The sequence below is a fragment of the Narcine bancroftii genome, chromosome 14 (genome assembly GCF_036971445.1).
Source record: "Narcine bancroftii isolate sNarBan1 chromosome 14, sNarBan1.hap1, whole genome shotgun sequence".
Lineage (NCBI taxonomy): Eukaryota > Metazoa > Chordata > Chondrichthyes > Torpediniformes > Narcinidae > Narcine > Narcine bancroftii.
The window spans coordinates 5,054,432-5,081,944 of record NC_091482.1 but is presented as its reverse complement, the minus strand read 5'-3'; the positions used below and the strand labels follow the sequence as shown (position 1 = coordinate 5,081,944).

Sequence of the window (27,513 nt, the reverse complement as noted above, 5' to 3'; positions counted from 1 at the left end):
GCGGTGAAAGGCGCGAGCGCGCACGCACACGTCACGACGTCATCCCAACTGTCAAGCGGCGCCGGGCTCGAGCGCGCCCGGGGCGCAGGAGGAGGAGGAGGGGGGAGGGGCGTTGAAGACGAATGAAAACAGGCGCGACGACGCCGGAATGCCGCGGCCTTCCTTCCCTCACGTTCACCACAGCATCCCTGTTATTTTATTACAGCAACCTCCCCGACAAACTGACTCTCCCCCAAGCCATCCCCGCGTGGGGAAAAGATTCTCCCGTCAGAGCTGGCAATCCCGCCATTTTTTGCACCCCCCCCCCTCCCGATTACCCGGATGCAAATCAGGACAGAGCTTCCAAACAAATTAAAGTTTTTCGCCGATAAAATACACCCGCTGCGCGCGCGCGGATTTTTTTTTAAGTTTTTTTCCTACGACCGCGAGGTCTCACTCTCCACGCCAAAACGCGTTTCGCCTGCCTAAAACTCGTTTCTGGCATGAAATAATTTTTTTTTGGAATTAAAAAAAATCTCGCTCACCATCCCTGCCAGCTTGTTGACCGCGGTCTCCATATTGAATAGTTTACATTCCGAAGGCGAACCGATAAAGGGGCCCTTTTCCGCCGAGATGTATCGTGCCTTCTGATTCGACCGTCCGGAGGCAGGTTCGGTTTTCCGGTTGGTGGGGGGAAGCAAATTCCGATCTTGATTGGCTCGCTGAGGAATGCAACAGGCTTGGCGATTGGACGAACAGGGGCAAGTACGCCGCCTTCTCAATTGGACGCTCGCGGTTGGAGTGGGAGAAGAAAAGCCGTCGTGGATTGGCTCGAAACGGCGAGGCGGCCAGCCCGGTGGTTCTCCCATTTGTGGAATCGCAGCGAGGCTCTTCTGATTGGTCAATCGGCTCATGAAGGTCTCGGCTCCGATTGGCCGGTGAATGCGCGTGTTTAATTTTAAACTGGCGTCGTCGTTCAGTTTATCTGAGGTGAGTTGGCGGGAGGGAGAGATTTTTTTTGCCCCCCTCTCTCTTCACTTGAGCTCGTCGAGTGTTTATGGACGATGTGGTTCCTAATGGTGTCTGCAGTTATTGATTGTCCGCTCGGCAGGTATTCCCCCTCTGGCCTGTTGTACCTCAGCATGAGGGATGCTGACTGTTGTGGAGGTATTAACATCGTCCTTCTGTCCTTATCCTTCACCAGGACTGGCCGAACTTGCTCAGAACCATAAACTTCAGATGTCTGAGGGTTAGGGTTGGGGGTGGGGGGAAGACACTGCAAACAAAAACCGGGATTTATTGCCATGAGCAAGTCACGAAATTCCCTTTTTTTTCAACTCTTCCGTGCGTATTTTGTTTCAAAATGTTAAGAAATGCATGTATGGAATGGTATTCATGTCTATCTTTTTTAAACCTCAAATTTAATAGCCCAATTTTTAGGGTAAAATTGCATACATACCACTTTTTTACTGTGGTGATTGCCTGTGGTTATTTGGGAGCTCTGGCGGGCGCGAGTCTGCGGCCGGGGCGTCGGGAGCTCCCGTGGGTGGACGGCGATCGCCAGAAACAGGGGAATTGACACCTGCACCGTGGCACGGTTGGTGTAGCGATGCGCCTTTGCAGTGCCGGTGATCAGGGTCGAGTACCACGTTGTAAGTAGTTAAGTTCTCTCTGTGTCTGCGTTGGTTTTCGCCGGGGGCTCTGGTTGCCTCCCACCGTTCAAACAAAAAGTACCAGGTATGTAGATTAATGGGGTGTAAATTGGGTGGTATGGACCTGTGATCTGAAATGGTCTGTTACTGTATGTAATTTCAATCATCAGCCAAGCCCACTTGCATAACCATTGTGAGCACTGCCTCATAGAGTTCCCGTGTCACCCAATTTTTTCCCACGAGCTGCACATTATATGTCAATTATACAGCACACGTGGCTTGCAAGCTGCGGTTTACCACCCCAGTTCTATGACCTCGCCCTTAACTTTTTCCCTAACCTTTTTTTCTACCAGCTCGTTGGCCTTTCTGCATCCTGAATTCTGCCAGGACTTCCTTTTATTGTTGGTAGCTTCCACCTGATTTTTTTTTATATAATAGTGACTTTTCAGTCATGATCTCATTGAATGGCTGAGCAGGCTCAATGGGCCAGATGATCTACTCCTGTGCCTATTTTTTAATGTTGGTCCAAAGAATAATTAGGAAGGTAACTGAAATAGAAAATTCCATACTACATTCTTGATCAATAATGCTTTCTTCTGGTGGAGTGTTTCAGAACAGTGAGAGTTTGCTTTTTCCTGCTTAGATTAAATAAAGTTTCTGAATACCTTTTTATTTCTCCGCAGCTATGTCCAAGCTGAATCAGTGTCGCAGAAAATGGAAGCTCATGAGAAAATGGCAAGGAATGAAGAAGGGACGAAGTAACAATAAGCGACAACAGCCAGCAGAGCAACACACCTGCAAGCCAAAGCCAACTACTTGCCAAACATCAGAGTAAGTCACTCTTCGGCTATTAACCAGTGCTCACCTTTCAAAATAACTCTGGATTACCTGAAGTAACACCACTATGCTGGAGAAACTCAGCAGGTCAAACAGTGTACATTGGTAACATTCTCCATGATGGTTACTAGCCATTGAGTTTATTTCTATACAGAAGCCTCTGCCCTGGGGAGAGTTACGTAGCTAAACAAAGATGAGGAAAGTGAAAACACAATGTTGGTGAAACTCAGCATGTCAAACAGTATTTCGTATAGCAAAGATAAAGATACATAATCAATGTTTTAGGCTTAAGCCATTCATCAAGGTATGAGCAGGGGCTCAAACCAAAGGGTTTGTGAATGGAGAGCTAGAGGAAAGAAGACACAGGGATGGGGAAGAGAGGGAGAACGGTGAGTAGGCAAGCAGAAACTGGAGAAGTTGATGTTAATGCCATCTGGTTGGAGAGTTCCCAGATGGAAAATTAGTTGTTGCTCATCCAATTTTTGGGTAGTCTTGCTTTGACAGTACATGAGGCCATGGACAGACCTGTCAGTCCATTGTTGGCGACTGGGAGATCCGTGTTCCTGATGCAGACAGAACGAAGAAGCTCAGCGAAGCTTGCCTAATGATAAGGAAAAAGCGGTTTCCATAACATCCAACAGGAGGTTTTGACAGGGACAATAGGATAAAAATGATCCATTGATCATGGTGTAGTCAAAATAAAAGCCTGCACATCCCTGAACTCCCTATTCCAGTGACTGCTTGCCTAAGCCTGCCAAACAACAGCCTTCAAAGGCAGCCCCTCCATGCTGAACTTTGAAGTGATTCATTGCGAAGGAAGGGCAGTAAATGAGAAGTTTGCACCTTGATTCTCAGCATAGCAGTACATAGCACAAGCATTTGTTGCAGATTCTTGACATGACAATTGAAACAGATGTGTACATATCTAACAATGTTCAGACTGTATGACTGAAGCACTTTGTCAAATCGGCACAGTGTGAAATAGGACTACACTCCATATCGTTATCCTGCAAGTAATTAGAAAAGCTATCACTAAATGATAATTTATTAATAGGGTCATTGAATACAAAATTCGTGAACTTGTGCTTCAGTTACATGGGGCATTTGTTAGACCAAATCTAGAATACCATGTACTGCATGAGTATCCTTATTTGAGCAAGGGTGATAATACATTGGAAGCAGTTCAGAGAAGGCTTACTAGATTAATACCTAGAATGGATGGATATTGTGTGATGAAAGGTTAGATAGGCTAAGCGACTTGATTGAAGCATGCAAGATCCTGAGTTCTGACAGTGGATATGGTGAGGATATGTCTTTGTGGAACAATTTAGAAATAGGGTTCACTGTTTAAAATAAGGAGTCAATCATTTAAAGTGCATTGATTTTATTTTGAGTGCCATGAATTTTTACTCCAAAGAACAATCTTTAGTGTTTAATGCAGATTTAAATAGATATTTAAAGCAAGATTGGATGGGGGGATGGAAATGAAAGGTCACTGTTCTTTTCTGCTTCTGACATCTTGTTAGAAATGAATGGTTGCATTTTCTATATTGCTTCATTGTTGAAGTGTTTAGAGGTATCCCAAAGTTGTGAAGGGTACTATATTGCTAATTTATCTAAATGTAACTGCAGTAAAACTCCTGTTATCTGGAATTCAAGCAGCTGGCAGCCTTAAGCAACCGGCTAAGTGCAGAAAATAAATTTCTTTTTATAAAAAAAATACAGAACTTTAAAATGGGTGTGCCTCATTAGTTCACCAATCACGTAACGTGCAATCGCAAGCAACCAGGAAGTTCACTCATACGGCATCTACTAATCCCCATAGGTACTGGATACCAGGGGTTTTCACTGTATTAATTGGACCATGCAGGATCTTTCAAGTCTTCTGCTACCATTTGTTACAGTACTTGACATTTGTTTGTTATGCTACATAATTAACTTTCATATTCTCTGTGGTTCGCTTGTATTATCTTCAAATCCAGAAAGGACATAATCGCAACTAATAGCAGCAACTCCTTCCTGAATGAATCTGTTCCTGTTGGACCCTTTTCTTTGGTGAATGTAAAGAATTTGTTGAATCCTCTTAAGACTGTTGTGTACTCCATGTATTCCTGGTGGCTAAGGAACATCAAGCAGGTATAAATTCTAATATTCTCTAATTCAATCAGTAAAAGTTATCACACTTGATAACCAGTCTTTTGTCCAACAAATTGGTTTTGTGCAATAATTTTCTATTGTGATTTTTTTTAATGTACTGTCTTTGTAAATAACCTACAAACTGGGAATTAATGTTGTGTTCTCCAGTACTATTTTTAATCTGGTTCTTGCAAACCTGACAATGACAGGTAACACTGGACAACAAATGTTTTCAAAAGGTTCGCATCATGAAAAAAAAAAATAAAAAATTGGGGATTATGATGGACAATTTCAAGATGAGCACATCAATACTTTCAGATTTTCTGTATCACATCGGAAGTTGGAGAAACATTCAATGACCTTTTATAGAATTTAGCATGTTTCATTGCATAATGACGCTGACACATTGGGTTTGTTCAACTGACCTAAAAATGTTTTGCTGTTGATTTTCATTGTACTCCACATCTGATGCCTCTCGTGTCCATGACCAACGATGGTCAGTCACCATTGATGGATTCCAGTTGCCCTGATGCCACTTTTCCTTGGTTGCAATGTCCCAGTGAAATCTTTCACAGTGTTTCTCACTGACTGCACCAAGATCAGCAGGGAAGACGTCCAAGTGCAAATGCAGAAAATGATTTTTCAATGACATGTTACACTTTGATTTTGACTGCTTGAATTAGACTTGGAATATAAAAGGAAATCACAAAAAAATAGGTTAAATCTTTTATATAAAAAAAAGTGTATGTGAAAAATTTTTAAGGTGATTTTCGTGATCAGAAACCCAAATTCCATAAAATACACCCAAAGTGTTCACAAAGCAATATTTTTGTTGTCCAGTATAATCAGTTGTTTGATTTGAGGAGGGGTGAAAGCATTAAAACCCAAAATATTACAGTAATATTCCTTACACAGATTTGATAGAGCTGACCCTGATGATGAAGATGTTTACAAATCCCATAATTTGCTTGTCTGCACAATTACTGTTATGCCCCAGCAGCTAGTCTATAAATCATTCTAATGTATGAGCATAAATCATCTAAGGTAGAGCTTTATCCTGTCTCCATGCATTCCTCACCCACCTCTTCTGCCACCCTTCTCAAACCCAAATCCTAATCGCCAGCACTCCATAATTTCCTCTTCAAGCAGATGAACTAGCCATTGTCCCTGAGCTCAAATCTAATCATTTGGCATAAGTGCATGCATTTAAAAAAAAAAAATTTTTAAATTTAGATATGAGACGTGTTACCAGGGCCATTTAGCCCACAGGTCTAACCCAATTAACCTAACCCCCACCCTCGGTACATTTCAAACGGTAGGACAGCGTGGGATTTGAATCCAGGTCCCAAAAGCTGGCGCTATGTCAACCTTGCCACCCAGTGATTTGGTGATCATCATATCCTGATCAATAGAATTGTAGAAATCTACAACATCAGAGGCTATTCAGCTCAATGCCTGTCCTGGTAAAATTCCATCTCTTGCAACTTGGTCCGTAGGCTTCAAGGTCACAATAAATATTTTTTTTTAAAAAGAAAATGATGGCTTCTACAATTAGTCCAAATTTCTCTTGAATAGAATGGGGTAAATCAGTTGAGGCTTATGAAACATCACAACTTTTAACTTTATATTTTAAAAATATTAAACTTAACCATGACTTTTGTATCATGCATCTTCCACTCTGAACTCTTAGAGATTCAAGATTATTTCATTGTCATGTAATAAAGCAGAAAATATTACACAAAATTTCCTTTTGACTATCATAAGGCAAAGTTTCACTATCAGCAAAAATTGCCAAGTGCTCCTTACAGCCAGAGAAAGAGAAGCAAATGAGAGTCTCCCAGGGTCCTTGTCTTCACCTCCAGCACTCCACAGTTCAAACCATCAGCAACCTAAGCTACAGATGCACGCTTCAAACACAATCTGGAAACATTCAGCACCCTTTTACATCTGGTTCTGATACCTGGTACTCCTTCAGCCAGTCTGCAGCAGGGTGTGAGTCCTTTGACTGCAGTCACCAGCAGCCTGTATCCGACACGACTCCTTGAGTCACCTGTAACTACACTCCTTACGCAAATGGTCAATGCCGTCTTCATTCCTTTTGCAAGAAACCCTTTAAATGTAACATTTAACTCTTGGCCAGAACTCATCGCAAAGAACACTCTGAATGTTGTGTCTGTCACTCTGCAATATGTGCCTTCTTTCTCTTTGGGCCCTCTTTATAAATCAAAGAACACACCAGTGATAATTTGATTGATGCAGTCTTCCTTCTGATTGTACCACCTTGCATCTTATTTGTGAAATAAAGACACATCTAATGTCCAGCCATAAAGATGCCTTGATGAAGAAAAGTTTATCAGTCTAAAACCTGTTAATAAATATTTTCCCTGATACACGCTTGTGGACAGAAACAGGCTGAAGACATTTTTCCTTGGCTCCCCTGTCCCCGTTTGTGAATTACTCTTGGATCCATGTTCCTTGGTTTATGATCCTCCTGCTAATGGAAATAATTCTTGCCATTTATTTGATTGGGGTCTTTTATAATTTATAGACCTTCAATTCAGTATTTTCTCTATCCCAAAGAAAATACTGGCAACATTTTCATAAATCTAGTCTGTTCTTCTCGTGAAATTCTTCCTATAATATGTGGCAGTTTTATAGATTCAACCCAAGTTCCAGATAGTGCTGTAACAGTCCTTGTATACCCTTCCCACTCTTTAATTCTATGCCTTTACTAATAAAGGAAAGCATTCCTATTCTTCAACTTATTGATTACCTTTGAAGGATCTGTGGTTATAGTCTCCTGTTCATTCTGTTATTCTACATACTCTATTTATGCAGGTGTTGTGATTGTTCCCCATACGAAAGCATTGCTGCATTATTTTTCAAACACGAGGCAATTCTGAGAGGCATAATAAGATGTCACTGAAAATTAAAGTTTTGCACACAAATTGTCAATATTGATATAAAGTTCTTTACTTTGGAAATGATTTCTGTGATGCAGTGCGATATTTCTTAAGGCCTCCATTAAATACAGTATCTTAGACAGTCTCACAATTGTCTTTGATTACTGATTTTTAAAATTGAGGGATTGATAGATAAGCTACTCCTAAGTCAGTTTTGAAGCCAGTTTTCCTTTCCCTTGGATCCCATAATTTTTATTTTCTTGCCATGTCCTGAAGGACCTTGTGAAAAGTCTTACAAAAATCTGAAAAGTGGAAGAGATCTTGTTAACTTGGAAATTATACTACTTGACAATTCTGACCTAAAGCCTTTTTAATCTAGACTTGGTTACATGTGACTTGCCAAATGAATCAGGAGGGGCAGAATTAGAAAAATTGATTGGTTTCCTTTGCATTTACAGGGACTGGAATTAATAAAGGACACTCTGTATCCTTCTCGCATTTACCAGAGGGAGCTGAATGCACTGAGGCAACATGTTGAATCACTTGAGATCAAACTTGTGCAAATGCAAGAAATTGTCAATGAACAGCATCAGGTTATTTTTCTCTTGTCATATGATAATCCACACTTACTTCAACGCATTTTCATTTACATCAGGTGTCGTGATTTTTCCGAAAGGCAGAATTGCACAGAAAATTTGGGAAGTGCAATTTAAATCTCCACAATTTTAATCAAACATTTCTGTGCTGAATTATCATTTATTGTAAAAGTTGCGAGGTGAGAGAGGGCAAAGATTAGTTTTTGCCTTGAAAACTAGTTGCTCCTTTATGGTAAAGTGAGAGAACATTTTAAATAAAAACAAAATGTTATTAATGCTTAGATCAGGAAGTATCTCCAGAGAGAGAGAGAAAAACTGTTGTGACAGTTCCAGTCAGACACTTTACCAGAACTTGGACAAATAATTTTGAATGGCAGAGGGATGGATGGACAAGACGAAGGACGTCTTTCTTGAACTTTGTAACCAGAGTTGCCAAAATGATGGGTGGTGAAGGATGAAGCCCCCTTGATTAAAAATTTGTATTACATGGATTTTTTAATTGAAAATGGCTGTAAACTATACTGGTGACATCACTTGCAGTTCTTAGTTGTGACATCTGCACACAAAAGGATGTAGACATCAAACCTGCTAGAAAATGAAAAATCAAAGTTCAAAGCTGAGACGATAAGTAGATTCTCTTGTAATTTGAAGGTAAATAACTGAGAGAGAATCTGATCCATCATTTTTGAATCTGGATAAAGTAAGATTACTTTCAAAGAGTCCGGTATATAGGTGATGGAGAAGACTTTCTCTCAAAACTCTTTCTTTTGAGTGATTGCTGGAGTGGCCTGCCACCTAGTGGAATAAGGACAGGTTTGGATGAGTTAGAAAATGTGCACTGAGATTGCACAATTTATCCCATAATACTCAATGAAGGAGAAACAGTGAAGTCAATGATCTGCTTTAATGATTCATCAATGTGAGATCATGTTCTAAATCCCACAATAAGGGACTTTAATGTCAGGGCAGATTAAGCTAAACTAGCGAAAAGAAAAAAAAAATGTACAGAAAGACTTATTTGAAATTCAAACAACTGGCAAAAAAATTGTGGAAAATAAGTAGGTTCAAAATATGGAAGTTTAAAATTGGAGCTCCTCACCATTAGTTTGCACACAATCTCAAGCAACTGAAAATGCACGAGTCCTACATCGACCATCCCCAAGGGCACCAAGTATCAGAGTTTTACTATATTTGACATGGCCTGTGAAAGGATGTGAAGTTGGCAACTGGTGGTATTTATTTTGAACTGATCACTCCTCGTGTTAATTAGTGTGTGGAATGCAAGTATCACTGATGAAACAAACACATCATTTCTAATGGAAAAGGTGATCGTGGCAACTGCATTTCCTGTGGTGAAGTGCTCCTATAGAACTGATAAGGAGGGAGTTCCAAGATTTTGATTCATTGTCCTGCAAATAACTTTTTGCAGTTGCTGGCAGTTCCAGGCAACAACACCTTCCTCATGTCATTGTGAGTTTAAGAATATGTAAAAATAATGAATGAATTTGGATTGAATAATATGGTTACAGCATGTTCTTTTGCATTGACTTCTTTCTTTGGCTTGGCTTCGCGGACGAAGATTTATGGAGGGGTAAAGTCCACGTTTGCTGCAGGCTCCTTGTTGACTGACAAGTCCGATGGACAGGCAGGCACGGTTGCAGCGGTTGCAAGGGAAAATTGGTTGGTTGGGGTTGGGTGTTGGGTTTTTCCTTCTTTGTCTTTTGTCAGTGAGGTGGGCTCTGCGGTCTTCTTCCAAGGAGGTGGCTGCCCACCGAACTGTGAGGCGCCAAGAGTTTCAAATGTTGCTGTTCCTGAATTCTTTTCTATTATTTGTAGGAGCCTCGTACAGCAAAAGCTGCTGAAGTGTGCTGCTGTCGAAAACGTATCGATTCCTTACTACCAGGTCCCAATAAAATTCCAATATGGCCAGTGGAACCGATTGTTAGTCACACTCTGCTAAAGTCACAAGATGAGGCTCTTCCTCCTCCACCTCCCCCACCTCCACTACCTCCTCCCTCTTTGTTTACAGAGAAGCCACTGCAGATACAGAGGAAGACTAGATTCGAAAAACTTTTGCAAGTGAGTGTATACTGAGCTGTGAAAGCATTCTACTTGTTTTTAAATGTCAGATTTATTGTTGGAGTACATACAGAACATCATATTCAACCCTGAGATTCTTTTTCCTGCGGGCAAGGCAGAATTACCAGTTATTGGCAATGCTAAAATACAACTGACTCCGCATTCACGTGTAAACTAATGAAGAAATGTAAACAAACCGTGCAATATAGAGAGAAAAAAAATTAATAAAGTGCAAAAGTAGGATCCTTAAATGAGACCCTGATTGAGTTTGTCATTGAGGAGTCTGATGATGGAGGGGTAGCAGCTATTCCTGAACCTGGTGGTGTGAGTCTTGTGGCACCTAGACCTCTTTCCTGATGGTAGCAGCAAGAACAAAACGTGTGCTAGATGATGTGTTTCTTGATGATTGCTGTTGCTCCCTAGTGGGAACATTGACATCCTGTCAATGTTCTTGATGGTGGGGAGGGTTTTGCCTGTGATGTCCTGAGCTATGTCCACTACCTTTTGCAGGACTTTTTACTCAAGGACAATGATGTCCCCCATACCAGACCTTGATACAGCTATTTTTTTGATGTCATACCAAACCTTTACAGCAGCCATCATCAAAGATCCACACCATCCAGCACACACTCTCTTTTGCAAACTCCTGAGGAAGTAGAGGCGCTGAATTGCTTTATTCACGCCATTACAGGTACACAATCCTTTATCCGGAGGCCTTGGGGGTCAGTGTGTTCCAAATTTCTGATTTTTCCGGATTTCGGAAAGTAACCTCCCCCAACCGCTAGTCCCCACGTGCCGGATCTTGGATCTTGCTGGATTTTAGATGTCCGGATTAAGGATCGTGTACTTGTGTGTTTGTTCCAGCAAAGATCCTCTGAGATGGTGACTCTCGAGAACTTAAATTTTATTAAGTTATTTGTGACTTTTTGAAAGAAAATCATTTTTTATTATTATTTGTGGCATCTGAATTTGTTAGTGGTGCCCTGGGTTTGATCCTGACCTTTGCACATTCTTCCAGTGACTACATGGATTTCCTCAATGTGCTCAGGGTTCTTCGACATCTCAAAATGCCAAGTTTTCTGGTATATTGGCTATTGAAATTTACCCCTCAATGTGTGATGAATGGTTGATCTGGGAACATGAGAAGTAGGATTCATGCAGGATTAGTATCAATGATTGCTTGATGGATGACGTGAGGTCAGGGCCAACAGGCGTGATTTCAAACTCTGTGACTATTCCAAGTGTCTTCAAACAATTGCACAATTGTTTGTTGTCTCCAAATGAAATATCAAATTCTGGAAACCTGTTAAAGTAATGGTCATGCATTTGGTGGAATCTTTAACAAAACAACACTCAGGATGAGGAAACGGTTAAAATAAAGAAATCCACACCAGCAATGAGACAACTTAGCATGGTTTGAAAGCTCTTCACTTTAGTAAGTGAATAGGTAAAGATCTGTCAAAGTGCTTCTTTTGGATGATGTAAGGTAAAACATCATGAGATGGGAATGTGTAAGGAGTTACCCTGCCCTGTACAGGGCTGTAACAAGATGTAAATGCATCCTTGTACTTACAAGATAAGAGAGACATTGATGGATTGAGAGGCAGGAAGCTAGCAGGGAAAGGATAGCAACAGTTTTAGTCATTGGACAAGTAATGATATGATGATGTTCTAAGCATGTATCCAAGGGTATAAAAAATCACCATTTTGCTGATAACGGCAGAATGCATTCTCCGACTAACATGTTTAGTCGCAAGTGTTACAATCCGGTAATAAAGAACAAAGAACCCTGATTTCGACTCAGCCTGGTGTTTGTCTCACTCATTCATGAACAAAGCAGACCTAACAATGAGCAGCCTGGATGAGTTCCAATCTTTTGATTAAAGTATCATTCTACAATTAAAAGAATATGTTCTGCCTAGTATCCATCCAGGTTCAGATCTATTCTTAGAGTTGGATCAAACCTAAGAATGTGATCATGAAGCCACAACCTTCCCCATCAACAGGGAATTACAAAAAGGGAAAAATGAGACAGGTTGGCCATGCATTTCTAAATTTTTGCTTCTGTGCAGCAGAATTATCAAATAAAACAAGAGAGGGCAGTCAGAATTTGGTACATATTTCAAAACCACCAGGGAATTTTGGAGAAAGATTTTTTTCCCCACTACAGCTAGATTTAACAAACAAATGTAGATTTTTTGTTTTAAAAAGTAGGTTCATATTTTGATTTCACTTCATCTTGTTGGACATATTCTACCATGGACCAAGTTCATGCTGGTATGTTGTGCAAAACCTCCTGTCAATCTAATGAATATTTGATTTTTGGAAGCTTAATTGGTAACTTTATTCATCTGGGGCATGGTCTTCAAAAATAAATCATTTCTAAATATTGATTGTTAGTGGACCTATGATGAACTTGTCAACCTCATTCACTTTGTTGCTAGCTTTCACCCCAACCTCAAATTCACTTGGTCCATCTTTGGTGACATTCTCCCCTTTCTTGATCTTTGTCTCCATCTTGGGAGACAAGCTTTCTACAGTCTTTTTTTACAAACCTAACAAGTCTCACAACCCTGTTGACAACACTTTTTCACACCCAGTCCCTTGCAAGGACTTGATTCGTTTCTCTCAATTCTTCTGTCTCCATTGTGACTGTTCCCAAGATCATCTTCCAGTCCAGATCATTCGCAATGTCCTCTTTATTCCAAAGCCATGGCTTCTCTCCACCACCAATTTAGCACTTGCCTGCATCTCCTCCATTTCCCATTCATCTGCTCTGTCCTCACACAGAACAAAAAACAGATTTCCCTTGTCCTCACCTACCACCTCACCAGCCTCTGCATTCAACACATTATAGTAGGAGTGATGTCCTGCATTCTGTGCTCCTGGTGTGGTCATCTTTAAATTGGAGACTGGAGGCAGATCTTTGCTGTGTCCGCATCAGTGACAGGGATCTCCCAGTAGCCAACCATTTCAATTCTATCCCCCATTCCCATGCAGATATGTCCATCCATGCCTCCTCCCTCTTCTTGCTGGTGTGCCCTCCCTCACTTATCCACCTATTCCCTCCTGCCTGTGCCTTTCCCCCTGTCTTTCCCTCCCCCCTCATTTTGTTCAGGCCTTTGTCTACATTTTGCTTGTACCTTCCCCTCACCTTGAAATGATCTGAAGAGGGCACGCAAAATCATTGAGGATCCCTTCCACCCTACACACAGCATCTTTCGGCTGCTCCCATTGGGAAAGAAATGCAGGAGTATCAGAGCCACCAAGCTGAGAAGGAACAGCTTCCCATGGACAGTGAAAATGCTGAAAGTCAAAAGGAACTCCTCACACTAGCTGTTGATTAGCAAAATTTTATTTATTTATTTGTGTATATATAAGTACTTGTCCTGCATATGTATTGTTTGTCTGTATGTGTGTAATGTCTGGTTGAGTGCATAGTTTGCACTAAGGACCAGAGAACATAGTTGGTTTGTACTTGTTTGACCAAATGACAATAAATTTGATTTGATAAAGAGCTCAGGCCTTGAGTTATGTATCTTTATCTTTGCTCTAAAATGTACATTGTTTGACCTGCTGAGTTTCTCCAGCATTGTGTTTTTACTTGATTCACAGAATCGTGAGGAAGTTCCTAGACCACCATCCATAACTATGAATGATTTGCTTCAAGTAAAACTGAAAAGGACAGTGGACAGAATTGAACTAACAAAGGTTAGTGATGGTCAAATCAAAGCTTGTTTTGTTATTACATGCAGGATATTTGATGTAGGATTCCTCTTGTGTGGTTGTAGATGGATCTTGAGAAGAAAGATGGTCCACCATTTGTTACAGTGAAGGATTTGCTTAATGTGAAGCTGAGAAAGACGCAGAACAAAGTAGAACAACCAAAAGAGAGCATAATTCCAGTAAGATTTGTTCTAACTCACTCTTCAAACTAACACCAATATGTACAGGTTAGTTGGCATACATAATTATTCCTGTTGCTGCAAATCAAGTTACTTTCAAACTTTAACGGTTTTAAAACCATAAATGGGAACAAGTACTGATTGTTTCTGATGATCATGCTTTGAAAGTAATATTACTTAACGAGATGGTCTACATAACATCACCAATAAATCCAATAGAGAACATAAGAAATTTCTTTCCCCAAAGAGCAGTGAGAATGTGGAACGTGAAGAAAAGACCGAAGAGTTCACTGGAACATCCACACTGGCACGGACAAGTTGGGCAAAATGTCTTGCCTCTGTGTTTGTTTCTAAATGGAATTGTGCTGGAGATTTTATTTTACTGCTTGGTCTGGATATATACAATTTGACTAACCACAAATATGTCTGGAGACAGTTCTATGAAAATTGTGATTTTTTTTAAAAATTTTTTTAAAAATAAACTATTTCTTGTCTGAGCCGCAATGTTCTATGATTCTAAATGCTATGAATTGTGTGCTTTGTTCCTAGATGGATAATCCAGGAAAGAAAAGATCTCCTTTGGTCAGAATCTCTGATCTACAAAGCTTTAATTTGATGCAGAAAGCTAATCAACAGCTGAAGACGACAAAAATGATGCAAGTCACAAATCCTTTTAGTCAATACTTGAATTTGTTGTGAATGATTTTAATAGTATGCAATGATTTATTCAGAAATGTATTTTTAAGCAGATGAGATAACATCTCAAATTTGAATTGTATCTGTCATTTTAAATGTCAATACTAAGTTATGATAAATAGGGGAAGAATAAAAAATGAAAAGAAAGCTCATTTGTGTTGGATGTTCAAAGAACCAGGGCTTTGTTTTACATGGAGCTGGCTGTTATTTAAGTCTAGTTATTTTTGGAATGTGGAAAATGCAGTAGTCAACTGATGTATCGCAAGATCCCACAAATGGCAAAGTGATTACTGATCAGCTAATCTGTTTAAATAATGTTGGTTGAGGGATGGAAACTCTTTCTCCTCTAGGTTCACTAGAGGGTACAGATGGAACTGGGTTTCATTCCAAATCTCAGAGACCACACTTTGAATTACATCTGTATCTCAGATAACGATTCTTTTTAGCCTTCTAGCTGACCAGAGAATTACTGAGAGCTGAAAAATACTGTTCATTCATATTTTGAATGGACCTGAAGAAAACAATATAGTTCAGTTGTTGAAAGCTCCTCTCAAGAATTATCTTGTTTAGTAAATGACTTTTCACCATTTGTTTAAACTGTGGTGATATTCTAATTAAAGTGCATTTCGTTTAAAGTAAATAAGCAGCATTTAAATGAATTGTAGGCCGGGCGCACGCTTATAATCCGGCTACTTGGTGGAAGCTGTTGGATCGCTTGAGACCAGGAGTTCTGGGCTACTGCGGCCTGTGTTAAGCAGGTGTCCTCACTACGTTGAGCATCAATATGGTGTCTGTAGAGGAATTGGGAGTCACCAGGTTGTGCAAAGAGAGGTGATTCAGCCCAGGTCATTCAAAGCCCCCGTGCCTATCAGTCGTTGGATCATGTCCAAGAATAGATGTTGCAGCACAGCCTGGTCAATACAGCGAGACCAAGTCTCTTGTATATTTATTTTTTTTTTTTTTAAATTGTAGATGCAAATCTTGTATTCCTTTTTCAGGATCACTCCACATCGACCCTTGCTGCATCTCCAGCGACGTCTAAAGAAAGTAAATATAGAAAGGTAATAGCTTGTGTTTTGTGATTCTTATTTAATCCTTGCATTAATTGCAAGATCCATTTATATTGATAACCTACATATGGCAAAAAAAAACTGCTCAGATTTGCGTAGTAAATGAATGCAGAAATCTTCTCTAACAGATGGAGTCTAAATGTCGCTAGGTGTCATTGCTGTCGCCAAGTCTTGCACCATCACTATCCTGGAAGTTACCTTTCACTGTAATTAATGTGTATTTTGATGGCGGGTGCCTTCTCTTCCCAACTCCCCAAATATTGCTGCCATGTACAAGGAAGAAATCGGGTGCCTTTGCACTTGCTTTTGTGTACTTTCCATAGTGTTTAAAGATTAGCATATAAAAGACAAAACAGCCAATTTTCGTTGGTTCTCATACTTTTCCCTAAATCACTTGTCCCACTTTTGGTTCTCTGCTTGTCTTTTGAATCTCTTGCATAATGCTCTGAAGCACTCGTTGATGATTCTTCAATACCACTCGTTGAACTTGCAACTTTTACCATTAAGATTCTTTCATTATCATTGAGTCGTATCCCCAAAACCTTTTGTAAAAGGACCATTTGAGTACTTCTGTTAATTGGAATGAAGAAGGCAATTTGTTGCCATCTTCTCATTGACAATAAATGCCAGCCTGGCTAGTATTGGCCATATTCAATGAATATTTCGTACAAGAAAAAATTGCTTTGAAGGTGAGGAAATAACTTGATCCAATTGTTTCAATCATCTGTGTTATAGCAGTGTGTTCTGGATAGCAATGGGCAGTTGTTTCACACTGATAAGATTTCCTTTTTCTCTGATATATTTGGGGACCAAGAGAAGTACTTTTTTAGATGTGTTTCAATAAGTACCTACATCTGAAACTTCTAGTGAACCTTTGCTGTGGAAATAGTCTGCTTTATCCCTAATATCCACACATACTCTCCAACTGAAGGGTGGATGGCAAGTGTGTCATTTTATTTAATTATTGAGGGAAACTTGCTTAATTTTCCACTCTTCCAGCAAATACACTGTAGCCCACTTGCCATTCAGCCCATATCAGTTAAGGGAGATTTTGTGATGCGTCTGCACAAGAACACAAGAAAATGGGAGCAATGGCTTCTTTAACCTGCCCTGTCAGTTAATAAGATCATGGCTGATCCTTGCTGGCTTCATCTCATCAGTGTCACTTCTCCTGATCCCTCTTCCTAGATCAATCAAATATTTATCTTCCTGCACTCTAAATGTGTTTTTTCTCTTCACCTCATGTACATAAATATTTTTTATGTTTTTATATAGTCAGTAGGAGAGATGTTACAGCTTCACAGGGAAGGGGGCCCATCAACTGAGCAGAGTCCTGGGAGGGTGGGGATAGCCAAAACAAGGTTGAGAATGGCTGGCTTAGGGAGATAAAATTAAAAAATGATTTTTGCTTCCACCACCTATGGGGCAGAAAATTTAAGAGATTAACCACAGTTTGCAAGAAGCAATTTCTACCTTTGTTTAAAATGAACGGCCCTCTTGGAGTTAAATTTCCCTTGTTTGAGCTTCTCCCACCAGAGAAAACTTCCCAACACATCTTGTCAAGCCCTCTTGGGACTTGCAGTTCTTTTACATTTTTTAATTTTATCTCCCTAAGCCAGCCATTCTCAACCTTGTTTTGGCTATCCCCACCCTCCCAGGACTCTGCTCAGTTTATGGGCCCCCTTCCCTGTGAAACTGTAACATCTCTCCTACTGACTATATAAAAACATAAAAAATATTTATGTACATGAGGTGAAGAGAAAAAAACACATTTACTTCAATGTGCTGTAGCCTCCAGGGGGTCTGTGGGACCCCCATTGAGAATGGCTGTTTGGGAGGGGAGTCATATGATGGAGTAGTGGCCGGTTGGGTAAAACCAGCCCTCTCCAGAAAGAAAAGTAAAGAAAAGACTAAGCTTAGCAAATATAAAGTCTAAGAATTAGAAGATGAAGTTGCAGAGAAGAGAAAGAAGATGGCACCAAAGAAGGACAAAGTAAAAACAACGGGGGGGAAGAAAAGAAGGCCTTACCTGCATGAAGGAACAGGGAGCCATGGTGGCGAAGAGCGCCCGATCTCAGAGGTTGGTGCCGGCTCTGCAGAGTCGCGAGCCCCCTGACCAGTGGACCTCAGAAATGGCTCTGAGTCAAACAAAAGTGCGCAACTGCGCAATCAAAGGTAAAAGGAAACACCGCCGGGAGGGGGGCTCAGCCGAGGAGCAGGCAACCACGGCGCAACCCGCTGAGGGACGCCCGACACCGGGGCTCTCAGCTAGAAGATGAGGAAGGCGGCAGGAGAGGGACTGAGGAACAAGGAGAGGAAGAATGCTGACTGGGTGAACAGCAAGGGGAGCAGCAGCAGCAGGAGGCCCGACAGATGAGCAGCCCAGGAGGGGAAGATCAACAACAAGAGGACCAGCAAGAAGAGGCCTGACAAAGTGATACAAGAAACTCATCAAGAGAATCAGAAGAGACACGGATACAAAGAAGAGGAGAAGACACAAACACAGGTACAGACACAGAAGAAGAGGAAGAAGACCACCAAGATCTTCAGAGAAATAGAAGGAAAAACAGATGGACAGAATATAGATAAAGCCTTTTTTGAAGAACAAATAAGAGCATTAAAGGAATGGTTGTCATTAGAATTTAGTGCAATTAAAAAAAAATGCAAAGTTTAGAACGGGTCATGACAGAAATAGGGAAAAGAGTATAAAATGTGGAAGTATGAAAAACGGCTGTAGAAATGGAAGTAAATGACTTAAGAGGAAAATAGGAAGAAAGTGACAAAAAAGTTAGTCACAAAAGTTTCTCAGAAAATTGATATGTTGGAAAATTATAGTAGGTGTAACAACATAAAAATGGTGGGGCTGAAGGAGGGTGAAGAAGGCACAGATATGAAGGAATTTATAAAAGAATGGATCCCAAAGGTCCTGGGAACGACAGAAATGCAGGAAGAAATGGAAATAGAAAAGGCACACAGAGCACTAGCTCCAAAACCGCAGACACATCAAAAATCAAGATCCATCTTAGTAAAATGTTTGAGATATACAGCAAGAGAAAATATATTGGAGCGGCCAAGGAGTAATGTTAGAGAAGATAAACCATTGGAATACAAGGGTCTAAAGATTTTTTTTTACCCAGACATAAGTTTTGAACTCTTAAAGAGGAAAGAGTTTAATGCAGCGAAAACAATTTTATGGATAAAGGTTATAAATTCACGTTAAGACATCCAGCCGTACTTAAAATATTTATACCTGGGGAGCAAAACGGACTGTTCTTGGATCTGGAGGAAGCGCAACAATTTGCAGAGTGTTTGCAGGAGAGAAGGAGAGATGTAATAAGAATGAAGAAAGGTGATAAAGTATATATAAAGATGTAAAAACAATGTATGTGTAAAGAAATAAAGAGGGAAAAGAAGAATGGAAAGGGAAATTGTGGTTGCCTGGCAAGGGATAAGGGGCAACTCAGATAAGGGGCATTTGGGGTTAAGGTGTGGGAATTGTTGGAGTATTTTATGTTTTAAATGTGTTGTCATACATTGAATTTAAAAAGGGAAAATTGAGATGAAAATGGGGGAAGTGGAAAAGAGGTGTAAACAAGATATAAGATGGCTGCGTTGAACTATATGACTATAAACATTAATGGAATACATAACCAAATTAAAAGGAAGAGGCTACTAAATTTACTGAAAAATAAAAAATAAATATAGCATTTGTGCAGGAAGCACATCTAACTGAAGTGGAACATAACAAATTAAAGAGAGTCTGGGTAGGACACGTAGCGGCAGCATCATATAATTCAAAAGCGAGAGGTGTAGCCATATTAGTTAACAATAAACACTAGGTTACACATGGTACAGTATAACTGGTTTCACAAATTTATATATCACTCCTCAAAAATTAAAAGAATGGGATCCAACATTATCAGATAGATGTTTTCGCTGTAAGAAGGAAATGGGAACAACAATACATACAATTTGGGCATGTACAAAAATGAATACATTTTGGGAAGATCTAAATCAGATATTAACTTCTTTGGCTTGGCTTCACGGACGAAGATTTATGGAGGGGTAATGTCCACGTCAGCTGCAGGCTCGTTTGTGGCTGACAAGTCCGATGCGGGACAGGCAGACGCGGTTGCAAGGGAAAATTGGTTGGTTGGGGTTGGGTGTTGGGTTTTTCCTCCTTTGCCTTCTGACAGTGAATATTAACTAAAATTACAAAAAATAACATACCAAAAAATCCAGAGATCTTTCTTTTAAGTAACGTAAGAAGTAAGGAATTAGACCTCAAATTGGATAAAGTGCAACAAAGATTCATTATGATAGCCTTAGCAGTAGCAAAAAAGTGTATAATGTCAACTTGGAAAATGGAAGAGAGCCTGAGAATACAGCAATGGTACATGGAAATGAATAAGTGTATTCCATTGGAAAAAAAAACATAATTTTAAAAATAGTCACATTATTTGAACAAATTTGAGAACCATACATGGAACGTAACAGAGAGAGCTTGCCTCGGACCTCCACCCTCTAAAATGATAAGAAGACAAATGATTTGATTCAGTGTGAAAAACAGGTGATGCATTTTTCTTGTTTATTTTTCATTTTGTGAAGACATTGTTTTATGGTTTTATTGTATATGTTGAATATTTATAGTTTTGAAGGGGGGGGGGTGAAAGGGAGAAAATGCCACTGTGTATATTTAATGAGAAACGTTTGTATACATTTTGGTTGATATGGTTCACAGCAATGTTTTTGCTGCTTGCTGTTACCCCAAGCACTGGTTAAGTGCAAATCCAATTTGTGTTAGCAAATGCAAGTTAATAAGCTTTAACATAATTAAATAACCTATGCCCACAGTGTTTTGCAGTGACTGAACCATGTTCATAAAATTGTGAGCAAGATGCACTATTTCACAAAAATTACGAAAATTGATGTTCAGAAACATGGATTTGTTGACTCCTTGCCCTGTAAACGAATAATATATGCTTGTCTATTTTGAGATGTAGAATGCTATGGTTGGTTACCCTAAATGGTGTTTGGTTTTAGAAGCCCTGGTGGAACACCCCTCTACAAGGAGAACAAGGACACAGGGACAGGATTAACACCAGTCATGGCCCAAGCGTTAAAACGAAAATTTGAGGTAACTTGGCTTAAGCAAATCATTTGCTTTCATGTTCTTCCTCCAGCATTTTGTCCATTTTATTGTAATGAAATGCCTCCTTTTTCCAAAATATTTAAACTGTTTCTAATTTTTTAATATAGACATGCAGCACAGTAACAGGCCCTTCCAGCCCATGAGCCTGTGCTACCCAAATACCCCATTAACCTTCATCTCCCCCCCCCCCATACATTTTGAAGGGTGGGAGGAAACCGGAGCACCTGGTGGAAACTCACACAGACACAAGAAGAATGTACAGACTCCTTAAAGCCAACGACTTATTCAAACCTAGGTCGCTGGCGCTGTAATAGCGTTGTGCTAACCACATTGCTAACAATGCCTCTCCATGTTGCATCATCATATAGACGAGGAATGTTTTAGACCCCCTTGTTCGCTCATTTATGACAATTTTTTTGTTCTGATTTCATCTTGAGGGCATTGAATATATGCTGGGTATAATTCCATGGTGTTCTCTAAATAGTGATTGCCATTAGTCTCAGGGAGAGACTATCAAGGTGTCCAGAATCACTAGAGTTGGGAATGGTTCTGAAGGACTACAAAATTGCAAGTGCACTGCACTTTTAAGAATGGAGAAAGCCAAAAAAAAAATAAACTAAGCTGGTTTGCATGACTTCAGTGCTAGGCAAGATTCTAGAGTTCATTATTAAGGATGAGATTAGGGAGTTAACTTGTGCAAAATATTTGACACTGGGCCTATACTTGCTGGAGTATTGAAGGATGAGGGGGATCTCATTGAAACATACCAAATATTGAAAGGGCTGGATAGAGTGGATGTGGAGAAGATGTTACCTATGACCAGAGAGCATAGCCTCAGAATAAAAGGACATCCCTTTAGAGCAGAGATGAGGAGAAATTTCTTCAGCCAGAAAGTGGTGAATCTGTGGAGTTTGTTGCCACGGGCAGCTGTGGAGGCCAAGTCGTTGGGTAAATTTCAACCAGAGATTCATGGGTTCTTGAATGGTAAAAGGTAATGGGGAAAAGGCAGAAAAAAGGGGTTAAAAGGAAGAATAACCAGCCTTCATTCGAATGGCAGAGCAGGCTGAATGGCCCAATTCTCCTCTCATCTCTCATGGGCTTGTCCACCTCCATTGCATTTCCCTTGGTTAATAATCAGCCTCTCTATCTTGTCCATCAACCAGAATTAAAAAGAGTAGGATGTATGGGCTCATCCCAAACTTCTTGCTCCTTGTTGCTTTCCTCCAAACATAAGCTCTTCTGACTTGTGTGATGCATTTTTAGTATCTCCCTAATGAGTAATGCCTACAGTATATATTTCCTCTGTGAATATTGCTGTTTGCACTTCCTGTCTTGAGCAAATCGCATCAGTCTATTCTATCTTGACCCTGAATAGTTTGAAAATGATTCCATCTTTCAGAAAAGTGTTTTCCTGCTGTAGCTGCACTTTTACTTTGTAAAAGCCTATTGAAATTGAAAAATCCCTGTGATAAAGGATGCCATCTGGCCTATTAGTCTATGTTGGTTCTTGTGGATCTGTCCCATTTCATCCATTTTTTCCTTGTAACCTATTCCTTCTGTGTCCATTTAACTCCTGATTCTCCATCCATAAAAGGGGCAATGCACAGTGGCCAATTTACTTACCAACTTGCCTCCCAATTCTTGCTGCTTTGCCCATTTCACTGAGCACAGTGATGAGTCCTTGTTGTTCTTGATCCTGTCATAAAAATGCTCATGAGCTCCTAGTCAACCTGATGTATCAAAACAGGATAAATTGTTTGGCCTCAAAATGTCTTTTATCTCCTCATCTGCACTTGCACTTATCGAAGGTTAATTCATGTATTTTTGGAGTTTTTGTTTTGGAACAATTCATAATTTAAAACTTGTACTTTGTCTTCTCCAAAATGACCAAATATGTACTGTTGTAGTGGCTTGTGGTCCACTCCACAGGCTGACGCAGCCAACAGTTGTCGAACACGACGATCAGGCAGACAGCACGTGGGAAGAGACGCCCGCTCCAAAAGGCCATGGGAATAGCGGTCAAATCGGCCAATTAGGGCCAGTGGATCTTGGGGAGTCCAATCTGGGCCAGTGCATAAGGGACAACCAATCAGCAGCCAGCCTCGCTCAAGCTATGCCCCGGTGATGACATGGCTGGCTGCCGAAAAAAAAGGCTGAACTGCAGCCCAGTAAAGTCTGTGTTGATTACACTTGATGTGTGAGTCTTCTTTCTACCTCAAGCTATAACCGGAGTGAACCCACTACAGTAATGACCCCTGACTGATCTAAATGGCACTTTGGACCCAATGATGAACAGCTTACAATCAACACCATAGTTTTGAAGCTGCTGGGCACAGGTGTGGTTCCAGCAGGCTGAGGCGCAGTTTGCCTTTTGCCGGATCTCCGCAGACAACATGCGCCACTACCACATAGTCTGTGTCCTTGATCAAGACACTGCAGCCCACATCATAGACTTCCTCCAGCATCTCCCGGAGCAGAGGAAGTATGTGGCCATCAAGGAGCTGGTAACCCACATGCTTGGGCTCACAAAGTACATGTGTGTGGCCCAACTGCTGCACATTGACAGTTTGGGGACAGGACCCCTTCCGCCCTCATGAGCGACATACTCACTCTCAACGATGGCCACTCCTCTGCCCACTGATCCAGCAGATCTTTCTGGAATGGCTGCCTGAAGACATCTGGCTGCTCATCGCTGAGGAAGACTTTGATGATCCCAGGAGGATGGCTGCCTGAGCAGACGTGCTGTGGGTGGCAAAGATGTAAGCCTGTGTTTTACTTTAACAGGTGACGGGCACCTTATCAGCAACGCTCTGCCAGGAAGCCCATCGACCAACCGAAGCACCCCATCAGTGAGAAGTACTGTTTCTATCATCAACAGTGGGGTACTGAGGCCCATTGCTGTAACTCCCTCTGCGCGTTCCAGAGAAATGCCAAGGCTGACATATTGCATAGCCTCCTCCACATCCAAGACTTGTTAAGCCAAAGTTTCTTGGTGGACACTGTGGCACAGTACAGTGTCCTTCCCCCATCCAGCCTAGAAAATCACAGCAACAAGGTGTGGCCATGCAATAACCATCACTGGGTACTAATTTCCTGAGAGTCAACTCACTACTGATGGACATTAAGGGTGTCAGCTGGTACACACCTGGACATTTCAGACGCTCGCCTAAGGACTCCAAACTTACTAACCCCCATCTACACTCAGTAAGTACTGCCGACAATGAATTTGCTCAAGTCTTAGTGGAATTCCCCTCCACCACTGTCCCCCATTTCAACTCAGCAGAACCCAAACGCTGGGTGAGAAACCAAATTATTATGGAGGGCCTTCCTCTCCTCCCCAGGGTGCGGAGTCTTCCCCCGAGAAACTCAACCTGGCTAGAGAAGAGTTTCGAAAGATGGTCACCACACCCAGCAGATATCCTGTGCCCCATATCCAGGACTTCACCGTTAATCTAAGGTGGACCACATCAGGGGTTTTCATCAGATCCCAGTTCACCCCATGACATTCCCAAAACTGCCATCATAACCCTCTGGATTGTTCGAACTCCTCCATTTGGGCTGAAAAATGTAGCTCAGACTTCACAAAGGGATCTGCACTTCGCCTTCGTGTACCTCGATGACATTTTAATAGCCAGCCCAATAAAGTCAGTGTTGATTTACACTTCCTTGTTGAGCGAGTCTTCTTTCTACCTGGAGCTATAACCGTAGCAACCCTGCTACACTGGCATTAATTTGCCAGAATAGTCTTAGTGTTACAACAAAGTTCTTTTTTAAAAACTTAAATTGAGTGATAATTTAATATTGTCACTTCACAGTTTAAATATTACCGCTGCAACCTGACATTAATTTATGCAAAAGTTCTATCTCTTGCAATGAGGAAGATATGGAGGATTGTTGTGGAATTTCTGACCGAGACTAATAAATAGCTGTATTTCCATGATTTGTGAACTATTGACATTTTCTCTTTAGTATCAATACTTTGATATCTGGGTACTGTTCAAGTTAACAAACTTTGGGCTCTGTTTCAGATGGCTCATCCCAAAACTCCTCCTCGTTGCTGCTCCTCGCCAAACACCAGCTTTGATGAACAAAATACTTCTTAATTTTGCTTGTGCAATATTTTTTTGCCAAATTACAAAGCATGTAAATCTTAAGTTTTCCTTTGGAAAAATTACATTTTAATATACACATTGTTTAGAAATACTGTACTTTCAATTTCATTTGATAACTATTCTGGTCAGCTGCTATAGCTATGGTGCGTCACTTTTAACTTTTGCTGTTGGTCTAGTTACATGGTGTGGACTGGTCCAGAGTGGATCTGCAGATGAATAGAGGAAAAGACTATTTATTCTCTGAGGCAGCCAGTTAAAATTATTTAATTGTCTTTTTCAGGGGAATGGCTCTATTTTCAATTGAATTTTGTTCATACAGTAACTACCTTTTAGAGTACTGCTTTGAGTTATTTTAAAATTTGGGGTTTTAGATGAAAGATGTTTCATTTTTTGGTATTAGTTATTCACTTATTTAATTCTAATTCCCCTACTTTTAAATAATTGGATTCCAAAAAAAAAAATCTGATCATTTGGAGGGGTGGGGGAATGATATCTGGAAACAACTTTTCATGTAGTTTGTTTCCTTAAAATCTGATTATTGAAATCTAGTTATTGAGACTAATTTGAAATTAATGTTCCTGGAGCCCGCTAGGCCACATTTGGTGGCAATAGTAAGTAAACTAATCACAAACAAAACCTTTGATAACAGAACTTCATAGCAGAATAAATTCTTCACAAAGACTGGGAGGGTGTGAAAATTAGTGCCTCAATATTAGGGGAATGGCTTAATTGTCAATCATAAATTTTCAGTAATTATCTGATTGATAATTAAGTGTTTACATTTTCTGTTGTACAAATTGAAGTTACTTTTTTTGTTTGGAAATACTTTGTGTTTTTACAAAACTCCAGTTGTCCACAGTGCATTTTATCAGTAACCAGACTTTGCTTGGAACAATTTAAACTTTTCCACCCTGGGATACTCCATGCTGTCAAATATTCAGGATCAGGATGATTGGGAAATCTTGATATTCAATTGTAAAAAAATAAAATAAAATAATAATTTAGGGTTTTTCTTGGTCTCTGTATTAACAGGTTCTGACCCCATAAAGTTGTTTCATTTTTAATTTACTGTTATTTAAAATTTTCTGGCTTTGAAGTGGTGAAATAATTTGGGACATTCCACAGTAATCATTATTCACAAAGTTTAGAATGGAGATTCCAAAATTGCACCTACTATTTAATTAGAGATGAACAACAATTTAAATTGCTTTTTTGCCAAATTAAGCAGATGTTGGCTGTAATAATCACTAGGACATTTTGGATTTTTTCCAGCGTTGTGTACATCTTGTTAAATCTGTGGGGATTCTTACTAAATTAGCAAGACTGAGGAGCCCAACAAACGGTTGCTTTGCTATTTATCCAGTGCCATTCCTATTCTGGTTTTGAAAGACTGGGAAAAGAAGATTGTAATTAGGATTGCTGATATTATTTCCATTCTGGCTCCTCTTCAAATTGATTTAAATGCAGTGAACACAATAAATGGCTAGATTTGTTCAAATTTGCAATGAAAAGCTGTTTTTAAATTTTTGCTTGTTGCACTGCTCGATGTTTGAGAGCAACTTTGGACAGTGTAACTGGAAATGATAGGAGTGTACGAAGAATGACCTATCCAGAAATTGATTTCAAATTATTGGTTTAGATTTTTTCATTATATTCTGGAGCATTTGAAATGTCTGTTTCAAGGTTTTGTAAATTTCTTCAATTAAAATTTGCACATTTTTATTTTGCATAGTATAGATATGTTGATACAAAGTAAATTAATCTCAAAAAAAATCAAGCCATGGCAGAAGGTTGCACTATTCCCAGTGGTTGTAATGTTAAAATAGGTCATGCTGTCAAGTTTTTAAGTTAACTTTTTAAAATGAATTTTTATATTGACTGCCTTTTATAACATTTGTCTATGAAATGCACTTGGGGCTTTGGCCTATATTCTAGTGCATTGTATGTGCTTTTTCTATTTTAATAAACATTTAATAAAATGTATGTTGTAATTAGTCAGATGCAGAGATCTCCTGTCAAAACAAAACTGCAATAACAAACTGTGAAATGCCATTTGCTTGTGTTCTCTGTTCATCTTCTAACCAGACAACCTGTAGACAGGAGCACAAATATACAGGACGGTTAACCAAATTGAATAAAGACTTCCTTTCCCTTTCAACGTAGTTAGCATTTTCTAAGTCTGAAAGTGTTTGATTTGTGTATCTAATGCTGTGAAGTAGATTTCATGGATTTACCACATGGCCATCTTAATCCTGCCCCCAGATATAACCAACATTCAGATAGTTTTCTCAAAATTATTCTAGGGATGAATGAGGGATTGGTAATAAAGAGAAGTTGTGCCCTATTTCCAAAGTGGAAGCAAAAACCATGGTGTGGGGGGGGGGGGACTCGGGCAA

At 40.1% G+C, this 27,513-nt stretch overlaps 2 protein-coding genes across 10 annotated transcripts in view; one reads left to right on the top strand and one right to left on the bottom strand.

The window, feature by feature from the left end:
• Window positions 1-864, bottom strand: part of ska2 (spindle and kinetochore associated complex subunit 2) — a 42,125-nt gene extending 41,261 nt beyond the window's left edge. For all 4 annotated transcript variants that reach the window (XR_011348535.1, XM_069910469.1, XM_069910471.1 and 1 more), the window contains exon 1: window positions 525-864. Coding sequence is in view for 3 of the 4 variants with exons in the window: in XM_069910469.1 (XP_069766570.1) it covers window positions 525-848 (324 nt within the window). In the remaining variant the exon portion in view is untranslated. The remainder of the gene's footprint in view (window positions 1-524) is intronic.
• On the top strand, window positions 604-27,275 carry prr11 (proline rich 11). 6 transcript variants are annotated; one of them, XM_069910463.1, is made up of 11 exons: window positions 604-969; window positions 2,315-2,462; window positions 4,451-4,604; window positions 7,966-8,100; window positions 9,940-10,182; window positions 13,798-13,893; window positions 13,974-14,087; window positions 14,637-14,743; window positions 15,782-15,844; window positions 20,897-20,990; window positions 22,935-24,616. In XM_069910463.1, the coding sequence occupies exons 2-11, from the start codon at window positions 2,317-2,319 to the stop codon at window positions 23,019-23,021; spliced, it is 1,239 nt and encodes a 412-aa protein (XP_069766564.1). In that variant the 5' UTR covers window positions 604-969; window positions 2,315-2,316; the 3' UTR covers window positions 23,022-24,616. The 6 variants fall into 6 exon arrangements, with proteins under 6 accessions (XP_069766564.1, XP_069766561.1, XP_069766560.1 ...); XM_069910460.1 differs by lacking the exons at window positions 604-969; window positions 22,935-24,616 and adding exons at window positions 976-1,146; window positions 25,034-27,275; XM_069910459.1 differs by lacking the exon at window positions 604-969 and adding an exon at window positions 976-1,146 and having other exon boundaries at window positions 22,935-24,617.
• Window positions 27,276-27,513: the final 238 nt, after the last annotated feature.